We start from the raw sequence: 23,874 nt of genomic DNA, 5'->3' as shown, positions 1-23,874 counted from the left end.
GGGGGCGTGACCGCGCCGTTCAAGGGAGCGCAGAGGGGCGTGGTCTGGTTGTTGGTGGGCGTGGCATGGGCGGAGCGGGGCCCTACAGGGGAGGAGCGTGGGCGTGGCCTCCCCGCCCTTTTTCCCGCCGGCGCGGCGGGCGCACGTGGCGGCGCGGGGCGGGGCGGCGGCGGGGGCGCGCACTGCGCCGCCGGGAGCGCGCGCGGGGCGGGGCGGGGCGGGGCCGGGCCAGGCGCGGCGCTGAGCGGCGGCGGCGGCGGCGGAGCGGGCAGCGAGCGCGGGGCCGCGCCGGGGGCCGGGGCCGGGGCCGGGGCGGGCGGCGGGGCCCGCCGGTCGGCCGGCGCCATGGGCACGGTGCTGTCGCTGTCGCCGAGCTACCGGAAGGCCCCGCTGTTCGAGGAGGGGGCGGCCACGGTGGGGCACTACACGGCGGTGCAGAACAGCAAGAACGCCAAGGAGAAGGGCCTGAAGCGGCACTCGCTGATCTCGGTGCTGCCCTGGAAGCGCATCGCCGCCGTCTCCGCCAAGAAGAAGAGCTCCAAGAAGGTGCAGCCCAACGGCGGCTACCAGAGCAACGTCACCCACCTCAACAACGAGAACCTGAAGAAATCGCTCTCCTGCGCCAACCTCGCCACCTTCGCCCCCCCGCCGGCCCCCGCCGCCGCCGCCCTCGCCTCGGCGCAGAAGGCGCCACCGGCCGCGCCCGCAGCCGCCGCCGCGACCCCGCGGAGGGTGGTGGTGCAGGCGTCCACCAGCGAGCTGCTGCGCTGCCTGGGCGAGTTCCTGTGCCGCCGCTGCTACCGGCTCAAGCACCTCTCGCCCACCGACCCGGTGCTCTGGCTGCGCTCCGTGGACCGCTCGCTGCTGCTGCAGGGCTGGCAGGACCAGGGCTTCATCACGCCGGCCAACGTGGTCTTCCTCTACATGCTGTGCCGGGATGTCATCTCGGCCGAGGTGGCCAGCGACCACGAACTGCAGGCAGTGCTGCTCACCTGCCTGTACCTCTCCTACTCCTACATGGGCAACGAGATCTCCTACCCGCTCAAGCCCTTCCTGGTGGAGAGCTGTAAGGAGGCCTTCTGGGACCGCTGCCTCTCCATCATCGACCTCATGAGCCCCAAGATGCTGCAGGTCAACGCCGACCCGCACTACTTCACCCAGGTCTTCGCCGACCTCAAGAAGGAAAGCGGCGCCGAGGAGAAGGGCCGGCTGCTCATCGGCCTCGACCGGTGAGCGCCCGCCCGCCCCGCCGGGTACCGTGGCCGCTCCGGGCCCCGCACCGGGGACGCTCCCGGCCCCGCCTGGACTCGCTTCGTTCGCCCCGACCCGTCTCGGAGCCGCTTCCCGGGTTTTTTTCTTTCCAGGCGGGGGGAGGCGGGAGCTGCGGCCCTGGGGATGGGGGGGGCCGGAGCGCAGACCCCCCGCTGTCCCCCTTCTGCCCCCGCCCCGGGCAGCTGCTTCCCATCCGTCTCCCCCTCCCCATCCTGCGGGCCCGGGGATGATGCGGTTTCACCACCGGATTCATTTCAGCAAATTGTGTGTTTGGGGGGGGGGGGGAATCCCCCAAATGAGCATCATCCCCCCCCGCCCCCCCCCGACCTCCGCGGGCGGGGGCGGCCCCGGGTTCGGTCACCGAGACAAAGGCCGGGGGGGGGGAAGGAAAATGGGGAAAACATATAGGCTATGGGCTTCAGTGGGGGCTGAACGGGCCCATCGGGACTCACCGGGAACGGGCCGGAGACGCGGGGACCCCCCTCCCGACCCCCAACCCCTCCCCTTAATTTATTTTCTTTGAAGAGACTCGAGTTTCCCGAGCGGGTTCTGGGCGAAGGGAGGAAACAAACAAACTGCTACTGTATCATGACATCAATGTGAAATGTCTTGTTCCCATCGTGCACTGATCATGAGTATTGTGTAAAGGATCTACTTGAGTGTGCAAGCAAGGAAAGAATCTACATGCTGCTATATGAATACTTTTAGAACAAAAAAACAAACCACAAACTACTAACCTATGGGGGGGGAAAGAGATAAAACAACAAATCTTCTTTATTCTTTCATTGTTGCTTTTCCAGTGGTATCGCGCATGCAAACAGGAGCATTTTGTGTCTTCAAAAATAAAAGAAAAAGGAAAAAAAACGTAAAAAAAAAAGAAAAAAATAACCATAATCAAAAGAAAAACCTTAAGGAGCGATGGCTGTAAAAACGCCGCCCATGCACAAAGAGCTGCCGCCCCGGCCCCGCGGGCTGGGGTCCCATGGGCCGGGGTCCCGTGGGCCGGGTCCCCATGGCCTGGGGCTCATCAGGCTGTTTGGGTTGATTGAGTTTTCTCCGTGTGCGCAGTTCTGGTTCAGTTCTGGTCCATCGGGCGTCGAAGCCGCGGCCGAGAGGGACAAATAACGTGCCATTTCTTTTTCTTTGGTATTTTTCACGTGAAGCTCTTCGCCGCTGTACAGTGGACCCGCTACCGATACATGTGTCCGTACCTTTTTTTAGTGCAATCTCTTCCGTAGCTCTTTGTTGACCAAATTGGTGGGTATTGTTACTTCTTAATTTATATGCGTCTCATTTTTGTATGTATGTGTATAGTGCGTTTGTAAGTATGTGTGGTTTATAACCCGGCCGGCTGTGTCATGGGGCTCAGTGTGCCTGTAATTTAATCCCCCTCCCCTTATTTTTATTTATTTTTGTACTGTGCTGATGAAATAAAAATGCACTGACCATCCATTACACGGCAGCGGTCGTGGCCGAGTCTTTCCTGCGCCTCCGATTGGATTTGCCTTGACGAGGAGGGTTTAACGAGGCCGGGGTTTAATTGGGTCTGTTGGGCGGGGGGAGCAGCGGTGAGAGCTGGAAAATGGGGTTACGGAGACCCCCCGAGTGTCGTCCTCCCCGAGTCCCCACACGTAGAAAGCGGCGGCGCCGCAGCGGGATGCGGCCGATCCGGATTTAGCGGTTTATTAATTACAGGGAATTATGGAAACGAAACCCGGTGTAGTTGGGGTTGATTTATTTTTAAACATTAAAATATCAGCGATTAAAAAAAAAAATCATAATAATAATAATAATAAAAAATATCATCGCCTTATCGGCCCAGGCTGAGAATCGGAATTCAATTTAGAAATAGTTAATTTATGGGAAAAAACAGGAATATATATATTTTATAGATTTTTTTATATATATATATATATATATAAAACCAGAGCAGGAACAGCTATATATTTTATCTAGACACATCTCATCACGTACTCTATCGCCGTCTCGTAGGACGAGCCGGTTGCGCAGCCGCCGGTCGCAGTTCCGTGCGCCGCTGGGCTGGACTCAAAGTGCTGGTTGAACCGGGGGGGGCGCAAAGAGCCACGAGTGCAAATCGAAAGGCGCGGGGGGAGGATTTTCCCGCTGGGTGGCCCCTGGTGGGTGGGCCCAGTTTGGGTGCTGGGCAGGGGCGGGAGGGGTCGCTGGGGGGATGTCACCGGGTGCCCCCGGCGCTGGGGACGGGGGGTTGTTGGCAGCTGGAAAAGCTTCTTCTGAGGGGTTGGGGCTGATGTGACACCCCCGTGAAGCGCAGAGCTGCTCACTGGGATATACTGGGATACACTGGTCCGTCCAGGAGGCCCCAGGGAGGGGACAGAGCTCACCCCACCGAGCTGGAGCTTCTCGGTGCTCGCGGTGCCCCAACCTGGGTACAAACCCGTCCCGCTCGCGGCTTTGGCGGCCCCTTCGTTAACACGTCGTTAGGCCAAGCGCCTCTTCCAGGCTTTGTGGTTCCTACAACGTGTTCCTGGGGTCACCAAGGTGGGGTCACCCTGTGTCCCAGGGGCCGGAGATCCTGACCTGACCAGCAGCGCCAGGACTTGGGACACACGATCCCAACAGCCCAGACCCCCCCGCGGTGGAAATCAAAGGCTCGTTGGTCCATCGGGCCCTTCTGTGGCCCAGGGGACACGCGCTGTCACACGACGGCCCGGCGTCCACCGGGAGATCCTGGAAGTCGCTGCGCAGGGAACAGCGTGGACGTGCGCTGGCGTTTGTGCCGCTCGCGGGGACGCGGCTGCAGCTCCATAGTGCAAACCGGGAGCTGCAGCCTCAGCACCCAAACTCAACCAGTTTCTAGAACATTCCAGTGGCTGTGGGTCCTGTCAGCCTCCCCCCGAGCCCCATTGCTGGGATGAACATGGAGCCACGTGCAGCATTTAAAAATTCAGCAAGGCCACTTGGTCCGAATTGAACCCACCGGGATCTTGGGTGAGGTTAATTAAGGCAAAAGCGATGCAGGATTAAAATAAAACCCACCAAACCTCTGCGCTGGGAACCCCACAGTCTGTGTCCAGCCAAGGTGCGGGATGGGTGAGGAGCTCCGGGATGAGATTATGAGCTCCAGGATGGGTGATGAGCTCCGGGACGGGGTGATGAGCTCCGGGATGGGTGAGGAGCTCCAGGGTGGGTGAGGAGCTCCAGGATGGGTGATGAGCTCCGGGATGGGTGAGGAGCTCCGGGATGGGTGATGAGCTCCGGATGGGTGATGAGCTCTGGGATGGGGTGATGAGCTCCAGGATGGGGTGATGAGCTCCAGGATGAGATTACGAGCTCCAGGATGGGGTGATGAGCTCCAGGATGGGTGATGAGCTCCAGGATGGGTGATGAGCTCTGGGATGGGTGACGAGCTCCAGGATGGGGTGATGAGCTCCAGGATGGGTGACAAGCTCCGGGATGGGGTGATGAGCTCCGGAACGGGGTGATGAGCTCCGGGATGGGTGATGAGCTCCGGGACGGGGTGATGAGCTCCAGGATGGGGTGATGAGCTCCAGGATGGGTGATGAGCTCCAGGATGGGTGACAAGCTCCGGGACGGGGTGATGAGCTCCAGGATGGGTGATGAGCTCCAGGATGGGTGATGAGCTCCGGGACGGGGTGATGAGCTCCAGGATGGGGTGATGAGCTCCAGGATGGGTGATGAGCTCCGGGATGGGGTGATGAGCTCCAGGATGGGTGATGAGCTCTGGGATGGGTGATGAGCTCTGGGATGGGTGATGAGCTCCAGGATGGGTGATGAGCTCCAGGATGGGTGATGAGCTCCGGGATGGGTGACGAGCTCCAGGATGGGGTGATGAGCTCCGGGATGGGTGACAAGCTCCGGGATGGGGTGATGAGCTCCGGAACGGGGTGATGAGCTCTGGGATGGGTGATGAGCTCTGGGATGGGTGATGAGCTCCAGGATGGGTGATGAGCTCTGGGATGGGTGATGAGCTCCGGGATGGGTGATGAGCTCCAGGCAGGAAAGCAGCGAGTTCAGAGTGTGTCCACGGTCCATCCGGCTCTGAGCGGAGCGTCCCCGGCATGGGAACCCAGCGCCGCTCCCCAAACCTGCTCCTGTTCTGCCGCCATCGGCTCCCACAGGCCCAGCCGCCCTGAGCCGCGCTCTTTGGTTCCTCCTCCAGTGGAGGCCGCATAATATTGCAAACAAAACAACACAGAAAAAGGCAACACAGAAGGGGATACTGGAGAGGGTTCCAGAAATCAATGTGGGAAAGGGGGTAAGTACCTATAAATGCTTTTTTTTTGGACTAAGAAGCACTTTCCTGATATTCTGACCTGTTTTGTACGATGGATACAGGTCACTGGCTATTTGAAGCCGCCGTTGCATGCGGTAGTAAAACCTTCTCCTGAAAGTGGGTTTGGTGAAACCTCTGGCTTTAGAGCCCGTTTTAGGCGCAGGCCCAAGTCACGGCTGAAGCGTCTCTGGACTCGTCCCCTTGAGCCGTGGGAGGCGCCGATGGAAGCTCCATCCTCCGGGCCGCTAATTCCCCGGCACGCACAGGACGAAACCGGAACGATGCTTGGTGAAATCCGGCTGGGATTGGTTAATCCTGGTCTCCACGGAGACGGTGCATTTCCGGCCGTGCAGGCTGCACTGCACCGGGTTGGTGACGCTGACCTGCAGAGCGCGTTTCTCGCTGCCAAAGCAAAATGAAAAGAGCAAATCAGAGGCAGGCGGGAGGACGGGATGTGGTTACCGGAGCTCGGACCATGATGCGGGTGTTTTTAGGTCGTGGTCAAGCTGCATGAAGCTCCAAGCCCCGTGTTGGGTTTGGTTAAGCCCTGTTTCCATCTCCCACGCGTGGGGACTTCGGCATCGCCGGCGGTGCCGATGGGGGACGGCAAAGCAAAGGCTGCGAAAGCTGGGGCTGGGGCAGGTGACCTTGCGAGCGATCACTCGCGTCTCTAATTCCAGTAAAGATGATGACATCCCTTGCTCTGAGCTCAGAGATTAAAGGTGCAGCACGAAACAGCTAAAATAACCACAGCTTGGGCTGGGGTTTGTCTGTCACTCCCTCTCTGGACAGACAGACAGACCGACCGTGCAGCCCCCGGGGTCTGAGCGCCGTGGGTGGGCACGGGGACCAAACTGTGTCACTGCAGCCCCTTCCCTGGCTTTTGAAGCCCTGACCGCGGCTTTGGTGCTGAGGGTGATGCTCACGAGTGAAATGAGGAGTTTCTGCCACCCCAATTTGGTGTTTCTTGGCTGTTTGGGTCACCACCAGCGAGGGACATCAGGACGGGTGGCTGTCACCTCCGCTCCGGTCGAGTCGGGGTGGCCAGCAGGGATGTCCCCTTTGCTAAAGGCCATAAAAGCCATGATTTATATCATAAAAGACTTTCCTTGTAGCAGCAGCACGGCATAAAGGTGTTCGATTTGGGGGGTTCTGTCAAGGCAGCAGCACACGAACCCAATGAACACGCTGTCCCAATAACAATCCACCGAGTCTTCACGTTGTCGCAGGTATTTAAGACTTATTTACTCTTGCCTCAGCGAGTCAAGGTTAAAATCCCGGCTTAGTTTGCTATTTTTACCGCGTCTTAGCAGAACGAGCCTGTTGGAGATTCCAACCATCACGTGCCCGCAGAGCGGGTTGAGCATCGAGTGTCTGTTCCAGGGATAAACCCCACGCTTCCCTTCTCTCCCTCGTTAGATTATAGGGAAGAAGAGGAAAGTTCTGTCGCTGTTAATAGTCAAAATCTATTGACTCAGGGGGGAAGAACGTCATGAACCAGAATTTTGACCACAAGCAGGAGCCAGGCCTGGAAATCCAATGGGCCTTGATTTATTCTGAGCCCTGTGGCTGTGGGACCTCAAGCAAGAAGGTCTCCAAGTCCTGGCTCCGGCTGGAATGAGGAGAATCAACTAAACACACATGGACGTGAAGCTGATGTTGTCCTGGGCTCTGGAGAAGGTGCTCTGAGCTTTGGTCTGTGTGATATTTCCATTAAACAAGGGTTTCCAGGGCCGTGGTGGAGTCACCATCCCTGGAGGTCGAACAGACACGGAGATGAGGGTAGTTATGGTTGGGTTATGGTTGGACTGGATGATCTTAAAGATCTTTTCCAACCAAAATGATTCTTTGAGCTACGATTCCCTTCTCCCACTCACACCTGACCACATGTTGCTTCTTTTCATGTGAGAAGAGGTTTCAGCCTCCAAACCTTTTGCCGGGGGAGCAGGATGGCATCCCAAGGACAATTCCCTTTGTGCAGGGATTAGGGACACGACGCTGGACCTGCCGCCAGCTCCACGTGCCGGGACCTTGAAAGGAAACGTCAGTTTGGTTTCCAGCCCATCGGTCACATCAGCATCAGGGGACAAAAAGGGGAGATGGCAGCTGCTGCTGCCCTGGGGTGAGATGGTTTATTTATTGACCGAAAGGGAGAAAACAGCTGCCTGCATCAGCCAGTGAACCCGACTAAAGACCTTCCAAATGTCCCTGTTACGAGATTTAACCCAGCAACGCAGCTGGGGAGCTGCTGCTCCAACATCCTGCAGAACTGAGATCCCTAAGGAAGAGTCGGAGGTGGAGATGAGATGGAGATGGATGGAGATGGAGATGGAGATAGATGGAGATGGAGATGGAGATGGATGGAGATGGAGATGGAGATGGAGATGGATGGAGATGGAGATAGATGGAGATGGATGGGGATGGAGATGGATGGAGATGGAGATGGAGATGTAGATGGAGATAGGTGGAGACAGAGAAGGAGGTGGAGATGGAGATGGAGATAGATGGAGATGGAGATAGATGGAGATGAAGATATGGAGATGGTCCAGTGTAATCCTGGAAGTCCAGCCAAGGCGTTAATGGCTCTGGGTGTGAGCACACGTGTGCCTGTGAGCATCATGTGTATGGGACAACCACATCCCAAAGGCAAAGCATGGTCAGAAATCCAGCAGGAGCTGCACCGGCACTTGGGTGAACACCGGCAAAAGGGCAACAAGCAGAGAAGAGCCGACTCTGAGCGCTGGTCCATGAAAGATGGGAGTTTTGGCTGAGCATTTCATCTCAGACCTCAGGGAAAACACAAGCCAAGCAGCGCGTAAATGGCCGGAGACATCTGTCAGCGCCGCATCGGTGCCGCAAATCAGCGATGGGGAGCAGAACAGCGGAGGGAAAGAGCAGCCAGAGATCCGTGAAGAAAGCGATGTAAGGCTAGAAAGTTAAAGAAATGCATTGCTAAATAAATGTTGAGCATAGGAGATGCTTAAGAGCAAACGCAGGTGAACTGGAATGTCTTGCATGGAGCTGTAATAGGCATGAAAGTTCGTTATTTGGAGCCGTGAGCTCCCTGGGGAGCCGGGAAGATGCTGAACACAGGTCGGTGGTACCCGAGCCCGGGCGGAGGCTCCGGGGATGCGGCCCCATCCTCAGAGGTGGGGAAAACAGGAGGAACGGGCAATTTCTGCAGATGAAACGAGGTGCTGCTGCCTATGGAGACAGCTAAAGCGATCACGGAGCGGGAAATCAGGCATTTTTCAAAGGGAAAATTGGGGTAGAAGACGGCAAAGGCGAGTACAGCAAGCGCCTGATTTTCATGGCAACAAACCAGAGGGATTTAAATGAGGCCGAACACGCGCCGCAGCGTGAGACGAGGGCTGGGCGGTAATAAAGTGAGTGGGATGTATCCCGGGGGGGATCTTTATAACCAATCAAACCTTTGTAGGGTTTAGATCAAGGCCTCTCTCTGGAAAGGCGTCGGACTGAACGGCCTCGAGCGGCCGCGCAGCTGCCAACAAGACATTGGGAAGGAGCAGGATGGAGAATACGGAGAAGCGGTAACACCTTATGTAAGTGAGCGCCACGGTCTCATCTGATAGCGGGTGCAGCCTTCGAGGGGCTTCAGCAGTGCCAAAATCACAATGCAAAGGCTCGCGGATGAAGGGAGGCTCTAAAAAAGAAAGGGGAAAAGCAGCAGCTGTATTCTGCGTGAAGAAAGGACTGAGGGAGCAGAGAGAAAGCTAAAAAGAGGCGCTTTTCAAGGCTCTGCCTCCTCGCAACGGCCAAAGAGACCAACAGTGACACTGGGGATTTTGAGGGGGGTTTAAAAGCTTTTCAGGCAATGGATTGTGGATTGTTCCAGTCTCGGTGCTCACTGGGTGGCATAGAGGTGGGGAAAACGCAGCAGGGTCTAACACAACGTTGGATATACCATAGGGAATAAACATTTATGTATCTGAGCTACAACAGGTGGCATTTTTGGAACAGATAAGTGTCTCCTGCAGGAGGGTCCGAACAGGCGGCGTGTTTGGCAGGGAGGGGGTTGATCTATCTCGTCCGAGCACTCGTGGGTTTCTGCTACTTGCAGAACAATGATACTGAGGGTGTTGGGGCTCGGCGGAAAAACCATAGTGAAAATTAACCCTAAAATGGACACAAAAATAGGACATCTGGGTTCTCAATGAGCACAAAGGCTGTGCTGAAACCTGGTGCGTGTGTTGTGTCGCTGTGTCACAGTATCACAGTATCTTTAGGATTGGAAGGGACCTCAAAAGCTCATCCAGTGCAATCCCCCCATGGAGTCCATCCCACCCAGATGAGGTTACACAGGAAGGTGTCCAGGCGGGTTGGAATGTCTGCAGAGAAGGAGACTCCACAACCCCCCTGGGCAGCCTGGGCCAGGCTCTGCCACCCTCACTGAGAAGAAGTTTTTTCTCAAATATAAGTGGAACCTCTTGTGTTCCAGCTTGATCCCATTACCCCTTGTCCTATCATTGTTTGCCACCAAGAAGAGCCTGGCTCCATCCTCATGGCACTCATCCTTTGTGTATTTATAAACATTAATAAGGTCCCCCCTCAGTCTCCTCTTCTCCAAACTAAAGAGACCCAGCTCCCTCAGCCTTTCTTCATAAGGGAGATGCTCCACTCCCTTAATCATCTTGGTTGCCCTACGCTGGACCCTCTCCAGCAGTTCCCTGTCCTGCTGGAACTGAGGGGCCACAACTGGACACAATATTCCAGATGAGGTCTCAGCAGGGCGGAGTAGAGGGGCAGGAGGACCTCTCTCGATCTACTGACCACCCCCCTTCTAATACACCCCAGGTACCATTGGCTTCCTGGCCACAAGGGCCCAGTGCTGGCTCATGGTCATCCTGTTGTCCACCAGGACCCCCAGCGTCCCCTCCGCTCTCAGGAGGGCAGAGCATCCGAGGTGCTTCCAGACGACATTTACACTCTCGGAGCATCAATTTCCCTCCGTAAGGCTGGGATGATGTTGACAGCATCACCCCGGTGGCTCCTTGGCACCATCATCCTTCTTTAGTTGACCGTCAGAGGGAGAAAAACCCCTTTTCCACACAGCTCTTAATAAAACACCCTGGCTCATGTCGCTACAGGTTCAAAGCAGTGATTTACCATCCTGTGTGCCTGAGAAAATCATTTAATGTCCTCTTTGCCTCCTCACGCTGCTGCTGGGCTGTATTAGCACCAAAGGAACATCCCATCCGTCCAGCCGGTTGCCAACAAACCCGGGGTGAGGGGATTAACCCAGCCCCCCTTTTGGGTGCAGATCATTCCTCTCCGCCCGTAACTCACGAGCAGCTGGATCGGAGGGGCCGGAGCCGCGTGGTGGGAGCGCGACGCTCATTCAGCGTCGGCTCCATCGCTCGCACGTGCACCCAAGAGACGCGGCAACGGCCCCAACCACAAGGGGTTTGCAGAAGCCGCCTTGCGAAAGCCTCGCTGAGGTCTCGCACGGCCACAGCACGAGACAAACAGGATGTTTGCTCAAACCTCAGTTGCTTTTAGAGACGTAGGGTTGTTGGCGTCGCGGGGTGGATCGGGTGGTCTCGGCGGGGATTAGACATGAAGATGGATCAACGTGATGAAAAGACAGGCTATAGAGAAGTCAGACATGAATAAAGGAGACCTGGAGTGTCCTGGTTTTGTTAAAAACAAGTTTCTCTTTCAGTGATTTTGCCTGTCAGCTAAAGCCTTCATATTAACTGCATTTTCCTGGAGAACCGGACACATGTTTTGGTAAACCTAGCAATGGAATGCAAACTTATTGATAAGCACGGATGGACATCTCGCGAGAGGGGCAACGAGAAACCGGTGATCAAGAAACTGACCAACATTCCATTCACGTGAATACTTCATATAAAAGTGGGAGATCACGAGGATCTCGTCCCTTTTGCCTTTGCTTTTTCCCTTCTGCTTATGGCGACATTAGGAGAGGACCTTGCTGGTCGTCCCTGCGAACTGAGGCCAGTGAGAGACTGAATCCAGCTCCGCTTGGCTGCAGAGTCCAGTCCAGGACTTTGGGTGCCGGCTCTGCAGTTGCTGAGACTTTCAAGATTGGTTTTGTATATTTTGTATTATTTTCTATTCTTATTAGTAGCATTAGTAAAACATTTTAAATGTTTCCAACTCTTCACTCTGTCCTTCTTTCCCTCCCGATGGCCTGTCCTGAGTGGGAAGGGGGGAGAGGGAGGAGCAAAAAGGGGGAAGTGTGGGGGAGGGGGGGTTAACAATCCATCTGCCAGGGTTTTATTGTCACCCCGCAATCTAAACCCTCGATATGGAGTCAGGATTAAAACGCAACTTTCCATAGTCGGAGGTCAGACCAAGCCCCCCAGGCATTTGAACATCAAGAAAGGTCGGTTGAGTTAAACATGTCTCTTGCTGTACCATTTTTCAACACTATTTGCAATCAAGTGACACTCGGTACCGTGAATCTTCTTCAGCCTTGAAACCAGCAAATGTTCATGGTGTGTTTCTCATACCGTGCTGTACCTTGTGGCCTAAGCTCAGGCAAATCACCCAGAAGCTGGAAGAAGCGCTTTTGTAAAGCAAATTTTCAATCTGCAAGAGGAGGAGCAGGCTCCAAACCGCAGCCGCACACCGTCCCGCTGCAAACCCAACGTACAAAGTGACTTTCCACCTCTTCTGGCTCAGACTCGTGTGGTTTCCTCCGCCGCTCACGCTGACATCTATTTACCAGCGCAAACCGCAGAGCCGCTTGGTTGGGGAGCCCACGTGTTACAACGTCGCGCTCGCAGGTTGCGTCAGCAACTCTATTTTTGCCCTTTTAATGAGAAACAAGCTTTGTTAGCATCCGTATATCCCCAGTGAAAAGCGTTACATGTGGCCAACGGCACATAGCGAGGCAGAAGCAAAGCCAACTGTTACGACTCCGGCGTGCGGCCGATGCACTGAGACGGTTCCTTTTATTCACGTCTGAGCTATAAATGCCACTTTGCTAAGAAATCAGCGGCTGCCACGACACCGTTGGGCTTTTTCCATGATGTGCCCGTGGCGGATCCAGGTATATTCCTTCCCCTCCAGCTGAGGAGTGAACCATCAAATGTTTGGCGCTCTCACCCTTCAAATGCATTTATTCCTCCTCAAACCCATGGTCAGGCGGCCCTGGAGCAGCGCGGGGGAGCTGCGGTTCCTTCTTTATGTATTAAGTAACTGGGGCATTTGTGCATCCGTCCTCGCCAGCCAGAAAGTCAGCGAGCTGGAAGAGATCCCGTCGCTTCCAGCAGAACCATTTGGTTCATGTGCTGCTGGCAAAGGGGTGACGGGGCAGGCGCTGCTGCTCCTGTCCTGTCTCCTTCATCGGGTTTTGATAAAATACCTAAAAGTAGGTGAATTGGGGTCAGGTCCCAGCGAAACTGCTTTATTTTATAGGGGAAAGCCCCAAAAATGTGGTTTGGAGACGTCGCTTTGCAAGCACGTTGCAGGTGCGCCCGATGCCCCCTCTCCTCCATCCCTGGGAAATGGGATTGAAATAAAAAGGGATTGTAATTATTTCATATCGCATGAAATTCAAGAAAGGGAACAAAAACTAATTGAAGCTTCATGATCCAGCCGAACGGGGGTGAACGCTCTCCCGACCCCAACTCAGACACGATCGGTGTCTCCATGCTGGACCTTGGGGTGGGAAGGATGCACTTTAGGCACTTAAGCTCAGCTCTAAGCCATACCCTGATCTCGTTACCACGCTCTTAATTAATCCCCTCCCTGCCTGGCATCGGGATCCCGAGTTCTGCTCCTCTCGGGGCTCCGAATCCATCTCCAAAAGGAGAAACCTCCGTCTTTGTTCTTTCCTCCCCTCGTGTCACCCGCATCCGACGCCTGCTGTCACTTGTCCCTTCCGAGGCGCTCGCTAAAAGCCGGTCAGTGCTTTAGTGGGTGAAAAACGTGCACTCACTTAAATAGGGTATTTCCCAGGAAATCTCATCAACAAAGCGGCTTTCAAATACCAAAAGAAAAAGCACACGCAGTGCGTTAGATCTTTTATTTCCTCCTGCAATTCCGAATTGCAGAGCAGGGGTGGAGAAGGCGGCACCACAGCACCGGGGAGCCAGGACTATGTGGTTTGATACGATAGGAATTAAATCCCCTGCAAAATCCAGCAGATTTCGCATTCTCTCCATGGCTGAAATGGTGCGTTTTGCATCAAGACTTCAGCACAGCGGAGGATCTTGTTAGGTCCGAAACGGCTGCGGAACATCCTCGCCCTGCCCAGGGTGGGCTCTGCAGCTCCGTTTTCACCCCACTTGGGTTTGGAGAAACACAGATATTTATTTGAGGCTGACGGATACAAGTCGCAGTTTGGCGACGTGTGCGCTCGCCTTCACCCACCCAAACTGACCCAGTTAACATCAGCACATTGCCTGGCTTGCAGGACCAATATATAAACCACAGCTTCTTCTCCACTCTCCAATTAGTCATATTAATATTTTCTCAGCTATTCCGAGCGCTGGCAAAGCTCGGGAGAGTCAGCTCTCTCCTTTCTGCTTTAGGAGGAGCAAACGCGGCCGCAAGACGCTGGAGCCCGCGACGCCAAAAATATGATTCAAAGCCCTTGGCTGGAGTAGGAGCGGAACGTCGGCTCGTCGACGGGGTTATGCCAAGAATCCGGCATCAGGAACGCACCGGCACATAAATAAAACAAAGGCACTTAGGAAGATGAGCGCAGACTCGCCTCCCACTTAGAACGTCACAGATCTCGACTCCGGGCAGGCTGAGAAGCAGCAAAAGTCTTTCCTTATATTTTATTTCTGGCTCCGGTCACCCAGGGGGCTGAACCCACCGCACCCGTGTTTGCTGGGGCCACATCTGCAATGTCGCCGCTCCAAAGATGCTCTCGGCCTGTTTAGCAGATGCCGAGAAAATTCCGCTGCTTCAATTGTTGAAGTTTAAGAAAGAAATTCCAAAAAAAAAAAAACTTCAAAGGGAATCCGGCACCTTTCAGGCATCTGGGATGGATTTATTCAAGTCCTGCAAGAGTGTGAGGTGCAGGGAGCTGATGGGAAGCACAATAAATATGGGATTATCCAACTGTTTTCCCACTCAAATGTATAAGGGGTGACAATTTTCTAGCATCAAACAGTGGGTTAAACAGCTGATGGTGCGTTATGGTGGAAAAGCGCTGCTGTTGCCCTTTTGTTTCCCCTCGACGCAGACACAATAAGCAGGAGGGTATTTTGCTAAAGCCAAGGCACAAGCTCAGCTTTGTCGCTGCCAGCGGAGCCGGGGGAAACGTGCGGGTCTGGGGCCGAGGGGGGTGGCACAAGGGCTGTCCCCACGCGCGGGGACGCCGGGTCGTGTCCCCGCGTCCCGAGAATGATCCTAAATCTGTCCAAACATCATCCCTAAAATACCCCCTGCCTCTGGGGCTGGGCTGATAGAAAATACACCCAAATACTCCGAGTCATTCTGAGATCTGGGTTCGTGTTCCTGAGGCTCCAGTGGATTTTCCAGTAGCACCAGCCCTGCCATGATCTGCTCCCAAGCTTCCCTCTGACCTTCTCTTGAATATAAAGCCCTTTTTTAAGCCCTGTGTACTTGCTTGATCTCCTCAGGTTCCTCCCAAAGGCCCCAGGAAATAAGAGGGAAAGAGCAGTTGCGTAAAAAGCTAAAACCTGGACGCGATGATGGAGCGATGGAGAGGTCGGTGCCCTGAGCCACCCTGACTTGTCACCCTTCCTCTTCCCATCCATCATCCTCAGCCTGGAGATTCTTTCCCGCTTTGTTCCAGCGCATGTTTTAAAGTGACTTTGGTTTGGGAGACACCAAGCAAACACGGTGCTGCCCGCAGTGTCCCTGCTGCCACCTCCTTCCCCATCAATCAGTTCAGCACAAACCCAAGGGATGGAAAAATCACCCTATTTGAGTGATTCTTCGTTAGACCACAGCGAGAGGCGTCACGGCTCTATAAGCTCCGGTTTGGTGACACCCCCGCGGTGCCGCACGCCAAGGCTGTCGCTGTCCCCTGGCACCGTCCTCCCGCCCCGCAGCCTCATATTCCACGCACACCGGGGATTTAACGGGGGGAACAGCCCCTGCCGGGTGCTCAGAACCCACCGGCGGCATCGGCCAAGCCGAGCTTGTGGCTTCGCTTTAGCAAAAGGGGAGGGCGACGGAGAGGGACCGGCCGCTTTTAGCTCTCGGTCGCTATAGCAACCGGGAGATTCATCATCCCATCTGATGCTTCGCTCCTGCCAGCCAACCAGGGCTGATGCAGAGCAACCAGAGACGGGTTCATTTAGTGCTGCCTGTAACTGCGGCTCTCCGCACCCCGGATAACCCCTGGAGAAGCCAATTCTGCAGCAATTCCCTTTTCGGAGGGATTTTAGTTTGCTCGGGAGCATCTCGCTCACCGCTGGCACGCGGGACTTGCCGGCAGGGTGTCACCGTGACCTAGTTAGCGCAGGACGAGGTGACATTATGTGCAAACGCCGGTGGCTTCCCGGTCTCCTGGGCCACTCTGCCCAGTAGCAACAGTGAAACAACCAGAGCCCGCAGCTCTGGCCGCCGGGGTGACCTTGCTCTGCCGGCACCAGAGACGTCTCCCCTCCTCGGCTCCTCTGACCTGGAACAGCTGTGCTTAATCCTGCCTCTCTATTTCCAGAGCTGCTCTGAAAACCTACATTTGTCTCCTTTTTCCTAAGAGAAAAAGAGAAGAAATTAGCTAAAGCTTCAGGGGATAGAAAAAACACCATGAAAAAGAGGTGGTTTTGTGCCGTTTTCTCTCCTGGAGAGAAGCGACGTTCCTGTTCACCCTCCCCACGCGAAGCAAGATTTTGATCACGCAGCGCCTGATAAAATGTCTCGAGTTCATGGGCAACCGGCCCCACAGACGAGCGTTTCCCCCGTGATTTAGGCCGCCAGTACCGGGACTATCAAGCCCCAAACCCACCAGCTCATTCCTGAACGCTAAAGCATGAGTTTCGATCCGAGCGCAGAGGTGGGGTGTGCTCAGGTTATCCCGGCGTTACGCCAGCGAGGAACACGGTTCCTCCTCTCCCGGCATCCACACCGCGATGTTTTAGCTGAGGAAGCTGAATCATGCTTCCGTTAACGAGGCTTGATGGTGAGGAGCCTCGCGGGGGTCTCCCTCCTGTTAAAAACGCCTCTCGCTGTGGTCTAACGAAGAATCACTCAAATAGGGTGATTTTTCCATCCCTTGGGTTTGTGCTGAACTGATCGATGGGGAAGGAGGTGGCAGCAGGGACACTGCGGGCAGCACCATGTTTGCTTGGTGTCTCCCAAACCAAAGTCACTTTAAAACATGCGCTGGAACAAAGCGGGAAAGAATCCCCAGGCTGAGGATGACGGACGGGAAGAGGAAGGGTGACAAGTCAGGGTGGCTCAGGGCACCGACCTCTCCATCGCTCCATCATCGCGTCCAGGTTTTAGCTTTTTACGCAACTGCTCTTTCCCTCTTATTTCCTGGGGCCTTTGGGAGGAACCTGAGGAGATCAAGCAAGTACACAGGGCTTAAAAAAGGGCTTTATATTGAAGAGAAGGTCAGAGCGAAGCTTGGGAGCAGATCATGGCAGGGCTGGTGCTACTGGAAAATCCACTGGAGCCTCAGGAACACGAACCCAGATCTCAGAATGACTCGGAGTATTTGGGTGTATTTTCTATCAGCCCAGCCCCACAGGCAGGGGGTATTTTAGGGGTGATGTTTGGACAGATTTACGATCATTCTCGGGGTGTCAGACGTTGATGTTCCTCATCTACAACAAACTTCCCCGGCGATGCTATTTTGTTTGAAAGTCTTAGGAAGTCTGGGCTCTGTTTCCCAGCACAGGGTGCCCAAAAGATGGGGACGGTTGGTCATTAAGGAGAATCTGGGTTACAGAAAAGAGAAGACGAGCGGTAAGTGCGGCAGGTAACCACGAGCTGGGTAAATTTAGGGGGAAATGGGAGGAAGGACGAAAGAGGATGGTTGGATTGTGCAGGGCTGGGAGCAGCCTCCATCCCTATATCATAGGGAAAAGAAAGACACTTAAGAAGTCATGAAACAAAGTCCTTCTGGTACCATGGAGGTATTTAGAAAGAGCAATTCAATTCTGGATTCCTAACGTCCTCTCCAAGGCCCACGAGCAGCCGGATGAGCCTAAACCGACGTGACAGGAGACCTGCCAGGAGTTGGTACCAGCCACAGGCGCCCCCGGAACAAAGAACCCAGCTCAAAATATCACCCTGCCACTAATGATTCCAGGCAGCCTCCCTCTATACATTTCAAGCCAGATGATTCCTGAGAGCACCAAACTCTCACTGTCTTTCCGTAATCTTACGGATTCATGATGGCATCAAGGACGCTTCTTAGAACTGGGACTTCGGCTATGCCGGGAAATCAATTTTTAATGTCACTGCAAAACATCAGGCAGGATTTTAAGTGGGTTTTTATGTATTCTGAGAGGTTGAGCAGTCAATTTGGTTTTCATTATTTCCAAAGCGTTTGCTGAGAGGTTCCAGAGTGGTCTCGGTATCACTTTGGCGAAGTAAAGGGCTCTGAAGCTGCAATCCCAGCATTAAAACGCTGGCACTTCTGCTTCCCTTTGTTCTCCCGTCTTTATTCACCGACACATTAGCACAATTCACACCGGCAGGAAAAAAGGCAACTTGCTGTGCAGAGAGACAGCGACGCCGTATTGAAATACCTGACCTATTTCTGCTTTTCCTTTGCCTCGCGTTCAACAAGAAGTTTGGATTTGCAGAAATCGCTGAAATAACCCTGTTGCATCATGCGGAAGATGCTCTCCCATGGGGCATAAACACAAAGATCTTTGCTGATAGAAATGAAAAGTTTGGAGGGAAATGCACATTGCCATTGCCCACTGTATTCCCATTTGCATTTGCATGGCAGCGACATTTAATTTTCATTTCAGGGTATTATATGACTCTTGGAGGACAACACCTATGTAAACACGATGGGGATGTACATATTCAAATATTTATCATCAGCTACCTACTGGAAACAGCAAAACCCTCCTGTTTGGACCTGGAATTCTTCCTCAGTACGGGGAATCGCAGTCTCTGATTTCCAAATGTCCCTTCCCAATTAGCCGGGGTGCTGAACGACCTCAGGACATCGCGCAGCTCTCGGCAAGGCCAGGACCAGGAAAGGTGCAAGAGATGGTTTGGATGGAGGGGACGGAAAGGCCGCGGAGGGACGGCGGAGCCGGCAGCTCGTCACCCGCCAGCGGCGCTGCCGGAGCCCTCGGCGCTGGAATAAACGCGGGTTTGTTCCCGAGCGGCCGGGGCCGCGAGCTTTAGCGCGCAGACTCGTTACCAGGCACAGCCAAACGCTTTTAATTACCGCCTGGCACAGTTGGCCTCCTCAGCTGCAAGAGAATCGACCCCTCTCCCTATCTTGCCTTGCAGCGGCTCCAACAATGTTGCCTTCACACCAAACAACTCGGATCCTCCGTCGCCCTGGGGTCCCTTTCCTCTCCTCTCCACTGCAAACACCGCACGGGGATTCCACGCCGTAGGAAAACGGAGACAGCGACCTCCAAGGCTTCGTGCTCCGGTGTAAATGTCTCCAAATACAGGCAAGTTTGGTGAAATGGAGTTATTCTAAGACACAGCATCATATATTTTTAGTTTTCCAGTCTAAGAGGGATTCTAATCACTCCCCAGGACAAATAGCACCATTCCCCGAGCCATAGCGAATGCTATTAGGAGGTACCAAACGGTGGCGAGCTGAGCGCTGCCATATCCATCTTGAAATGGGCAGAATTATCAATAGTTGATGCTTCCATATTTCACTCGGAGGAATCAGCAGATTTGCACATGGCGCTGAGAAATTTGCTACATCAACCAAATGCCTGCAAAGCTAAAGCCATTAACAAATGGAATATCTACAGCTCAGGCATTCAGCGTTAATTTATTTTGCTGCAGTCACTCCAGCTGAGCAAAAATATCTTCCCCTGCTCCAGTTTCTAATCAGCTTCCATCCTCCTCTGGGCTTACCGGTTAAATCTTTCACATTGCTCTCTGTGATAAATCGAAAAACTGAGCTGCGAACGGGGAAAAATGAGTTGCAAAGCAAATGCTTCCAGTGGTAATAGATTAACTCTTTGTTCCAAGGCTCTCACATCATTTCAAGAGGCTTCCCATATTTTTTCTGAAGAGCCATTGCAGTGACAAGATAAGATGCCAACACGGGGAAATAATCTCAGGGAAAAGAGCCGTTGCTCTCGGCTCGAAGGGGATGGCTGCTACCAAATGGCAAATTAATCCCTCGTCTCGAGACACAGAATCACAGAATCACAGACTCCCAGAGTGTCAGGGGTTGAAGGGCCCTGGAAAGCTCATCCAGTGCAATCCCCCCATGGAGCAGGAACACCCAGATGAGGTTACACAGGAAGGTGTCCAGGCGGGTTGGAATGTCTGCACAGAAGGAGACTCCACAACCCCCCTGGGCAGCCTGGGCCAGGCTCTGCCACCCTCACCGGGAACAAGTTGCTTCTCATCTTTAAGTGGAACCTCCCGTGTTCCAGTTTGCACCCATTGTCCCTTGTCCTGTCACTGGTTGTCACCAGAAGAGCCTGGCTCCATCCTGCTGACACTCCCCCTTTCCATATTGATCCCCAGGAATGAGTTCCCCCCTCAGTCTCCTCTTGTCCAGCTCCAGAGCCCCAGCTCCCTCAGCCTTTCCTCACACGGGAGATGCTCCACTCCCTGCAGCATCTTGGTGGCTGCGCTGGACTCTCTGCAGCAGTTCCCTGTCCTGCTGGAACTGAGGGGCCACAACTGGACACAAGATTCCAGGTGTGGTCTCCCCAGGGCAGAGCAGAGGGGCAGGAGAACCTCTCTGACCTACTGACCACCCCCTTCTAACCCAGCCCAGGTACCATTGGCTTCCTGGCCACAAGGGCCCAGTGCTGGCTCATGGTCACCCTGCTGTCCCCAGGACCCCCAGCTCCCTTTCCCCTACTCTGCTCTCTAACAGGTCATTCCCCAACTTACACTGGAACCTGGAGAGGAACTGGAACACAACCTGCGAGAGGACCGTCTTACCCTCATCTCAACACTTTCCCCTAACATCACAAACCAGGAATATTCCTCAGTCTCATTTAAAAGCTGCATCCAAGAGTCTTGGTTTTGTTTGCAATGTAATTTTTTGTTTGTGACTGACAGAGGTAGGTGATGAGGGGTTTCAGTAAATAGGATAAAACTAATATATTTTTGCGAAACAACTGTTCTGAGTCTCGTGATTCTCCCTTCCTGTCCGCAGTTGGGTGAACCGGTCTCCTTCCCCTTCACAAGCCCAGAGCTTCTCTTTTCTAGTGCCAACAGCTCGATATGCAGAACACGCTAATAGGAAAACAGCTGACGACACCCAGGGCATCCGTTAACGCAACAGCGAGGAAAACAGGCCGTGACGGCAGAACGGTGCGGCGGTCAGACCTCTTAATGCACGAGCATGAGGTCACTGGACCGCAGAGCTTGGAAACGTGGTTTACACAACACTGAAAACCCAAAGAGGATCCGAAGGAGCGAGCGCAGGTGTGACCGCTCGGCAGACAAGTGCTGCTGCTCTCCCTCATCTCTCCTGTCTCGGTGCTGATCCTGCTCTCGGCGAGGCGAATGACAGCCAAGAGTCGGGTATTAAGCGATCTTCAGTATCGCTGGGTGACCCTCCATGCCTTGTTTGGTGCGAGGGATTAGGTGAGACGATTAGCAGAGCCTGCCTGACCCCGGGATCAAGGAAAGCCTTCCTTAAGTCCTGCACGCTTCTCCGGGGCTCAAATCCCGCCCCGGACACACAGAGCCAGCCGGTTTATTCAGATCACCGAGAACCAGAGGTCAGAGCAAACCTGCTGCTGCCAAGTTGGGCGCAGCATCGCCCGGCAGCCAGCGCCAGCTACTTAGTGAGCCAGGCTGCAAAATAAAACCTACCCGAAAATGAGCTGGCAGCTTCTAAATCTACCGCTGCGCTTCCGTACGGCGCTGCCTTGGCAGCCCGGCTTGGACACACTGCGGTCAAGCTTGTGTCATCCCATCAGAATCCCAGAATGTCAGGGGTTGGAAGGGCCCTGGAAAGCTCATCCAGTGCAATCCCCCCATGGAGCAGGAACACCCAGATGAGGTTACACAGGAAGGTGTCCAGGCGGGTTGGAATGTCTGCACAGAAGGAGACTCCACAACCCCCCTGGGCAGCCTGGGCCAGGCTCTGCCACCCTCACCACGAACAAGTTGCTTCTCACATTTATGTGGAACCTCCTGTGTTCCAGTTTGCACCCATTGCCCCTTGTCCTGTCACTGGTTGTCACCAGAAGAGCCTGGCTCCATCCTCCTGACACTCCCCCTTTCCATATTGATCCCCAGGAATGAGTCCCCCCTCAGGCTCCTCTTGTCCAGCTCCAGAGCCCCAGCTCCCTCAGCCTTTCCTCACACGGGAGATGCTCCACTCCCTGCAGCATCTTGGTGGCTGCGCTGGACTCTCTGCAGCAGTTCCCTGTCCTGCTGGAACTGAGGGGCCACAGCTGGACACAAGATTCCAGGTGTGGTCTCCCCAGGGCAGAGCAGAGGGGCAGGAGAACCTCTCTGACCTACTGACCACCCCCTTCTAACCCAGCCCAGGTCCCATTGGCTTCCTGGCCACAAGGGCCCAGTGCTGGCTCATGGTCACCCTGCTGTCCCCAGGACCCCCAGGTCCCTTTCCCTACACAGCGTGTCCACTCCTGATGCTGGAAGGAGAGAAAGGCTTTTTTCAGACCGGCATTTCCCGAAGGTGATGATGCCCACTTGACTCTCCTCTGGGTGTATCCATCTTCACATCATTGCTTATATTCTTTATATTGCTGCACATAATTACCTCTGAATTCCTGCAGCCGGCAGGACTGGCTCCATGTGTAAACACTTGTGACCAGGAGAAAGCAAGCCGCTGACAGGTAATTAAGCGCTCCTTAGTTAGTGTAAACACTTAGGTCACTAATTGGAGCTGCTTCTTATTCTTTTGCTGTCTCCGTCCCTCCCACAAGGAACTGAGCCACTGCCAGCAAAAAGTCAGCACAATTACAGCTTATTTATCCATGGTCTGTAGTCAAAAATAAAACCTTAGCAATGATTTTTTGTATCCTCCATGATCCCTGAGCTGTCGGAAACCATGACCCTGTGTGCTGTTGTGGGGTGAGAGGCGAGGGTCAGTTCTTGGAGAAGATGAGGTGATACGGGAGCAGCACCAAAGGCTCAGGACCCCAGAGATCACACCTGGGAATCATTTGGTTCCCATCGAGCGCGGCTGCACTCGTCATCCTGCGAGTATTGCTATGAATTTCAGAGCTGCTTTTGTTTTAATATGTTATTTGAATCAAAGCCAAGCTCTGATTTTGTTGTTATAACGTGGTTTTCCCTGCGCACACAAGCAAAAGCTCCCCAGGCTGAAGAGTTCTGCAAATACGACCCAGTCCAGCATCCTCCACTTTTCTGAAGGTGCTTCAGCTAAACTCAAGCAGGGGCTACAATAGAACAACTTGCCCGATAAGCAACACCAAAGCAACCCAACTGTAACAAGCGCTTCAATATTCTTGTGCCAAGTGGTCGAGCTACATATCCAACCGCTCTCGATGATTAGGATGAAGTGTTTGAGGCTGGACCTGTGAAGCGAGAGGATGGAAAACTCACCCTGCGGATTCCACCCTGCTCCTTGGGCTAATTATCACATCTTCCCTTACCCAGCCAAACCGTCTCAGGCAACCTCGAACACTCCAGATTTGCTCCAGAGATAACTCCCACTTGAGATAAAGGAACAAGTGGTAACAGGAGATGATTAACAGCCGGACATGGAAAGTTGAACCAGCACCGGCACAGCCGATGACTTACGAACCGGAGTAGGAGCGCAGCCGCTCAACGCTCGTTAGAACAGCTGTTAACAACAGCGTAACGAAGCACGTTGAGGATTAAATTTCAAAGCATTCTGGACACGGCTGGGCTGGGCAGGAGAAGCGGAGCTCCCGTTCCCAAAGCCGCGATCTCCGTAGATAGAAGCACGCCGGCCGCTCGCCTGCGTGAGAAGAGAGAGAAACATCCAAAGACGTGCTCAGAGGAACGAGAAGTTCATTACGGCTCCACTCGCCCCCTCGCTGCCCCCAAGACGAGTGCGGCGGCACGGATTTCTGCGTGAAAATACACACCGACAGAAGGCAGCGCTAGGAGACAACGTGTTCAAAGCCACGAGCAAAAAGCCCCACTATAAACTGAAAAGCAGACAGTTGCTTTCTAGAACGGAACAAAACCCGATGCAGACAGGACATCGCTGCGGAATGGCACTAATTGCTGCCTCTAATTGGCAGCCCGGG

General features: G+C 54.2%; 2 protein-coding genes across 3 annotated transcripts in view; one reads left to right on the top strand and one right to left on the bottom strand.

Annotated features, from left to right (window-relative positions):
• Positions 1-263: 263 nt before the first annotated feature.
• Positions 264-2,729, top strand: CDK5R1 (cyclin dependent kinase 5 regulatory subunit 1). Its single transcript, XM_082070701.1, has one exon. It carries the CDS (start codon positions 346-348, stop codon positions 1,231-1,233), a length of 888 nt encoding a protein of 295 aa, XP_081926827.1. The 5' UTR covers positions 264-345; the 3' UTR covers positions 1,234-2,729.
• A 2,479-nt stretch (positions 2,730-5,208) lies between these two features.
• The window catches only part of MYO1D (myosin ID), a 144,584-nt gene continuing 125,918 nt past the window's right edge, over positions 5,209-23,874 (bottom strand). The window contains exon 22 of one of the 2 annotated variants that reach the window (XM_082070698.1): positions 5,209-5,950. In XM_082070698.1, coding sequence (XP_081926824.1) covers positions 5,794-5,950 — 157 coding nt within the window. In that variant the 3' untranslated portion in view covers positions 5,209-5,793. Of the gene's footprint in view, positions 5,951-22,959; positions 23,580-23,874 lie in introns of those variants that run through there. The other variant, XM_082070699.1, reaches the window with a different exon arrangement.

The sequence above is a fragment of the Streptopelia decaocto genome (genome assembly GCF_964273445.1).
Source record: "Streptopelia decaocto genome assembly, chromosome: 22".
NCBI lineage: Eukaryota > Metazoa > Chordata > Aves > Columbiformes > Columbidae > Streptopelia > Streptopelia decaocto.
Note: the sequence above shows the minus strand (reverse complement) of the source record. Positions and strands in the feature narration are given on the sequence as shown.

Bases quoted from the DNA above. Each gene is read 5' to 3' on its own strand.
- CDK5R1 (XM_082070701.1), top strand. From the start codon at position 346: ATGGGCACGGTGCTGTCGCTGTCGCCGAGCTACCGGAAGGCCCCGCTG.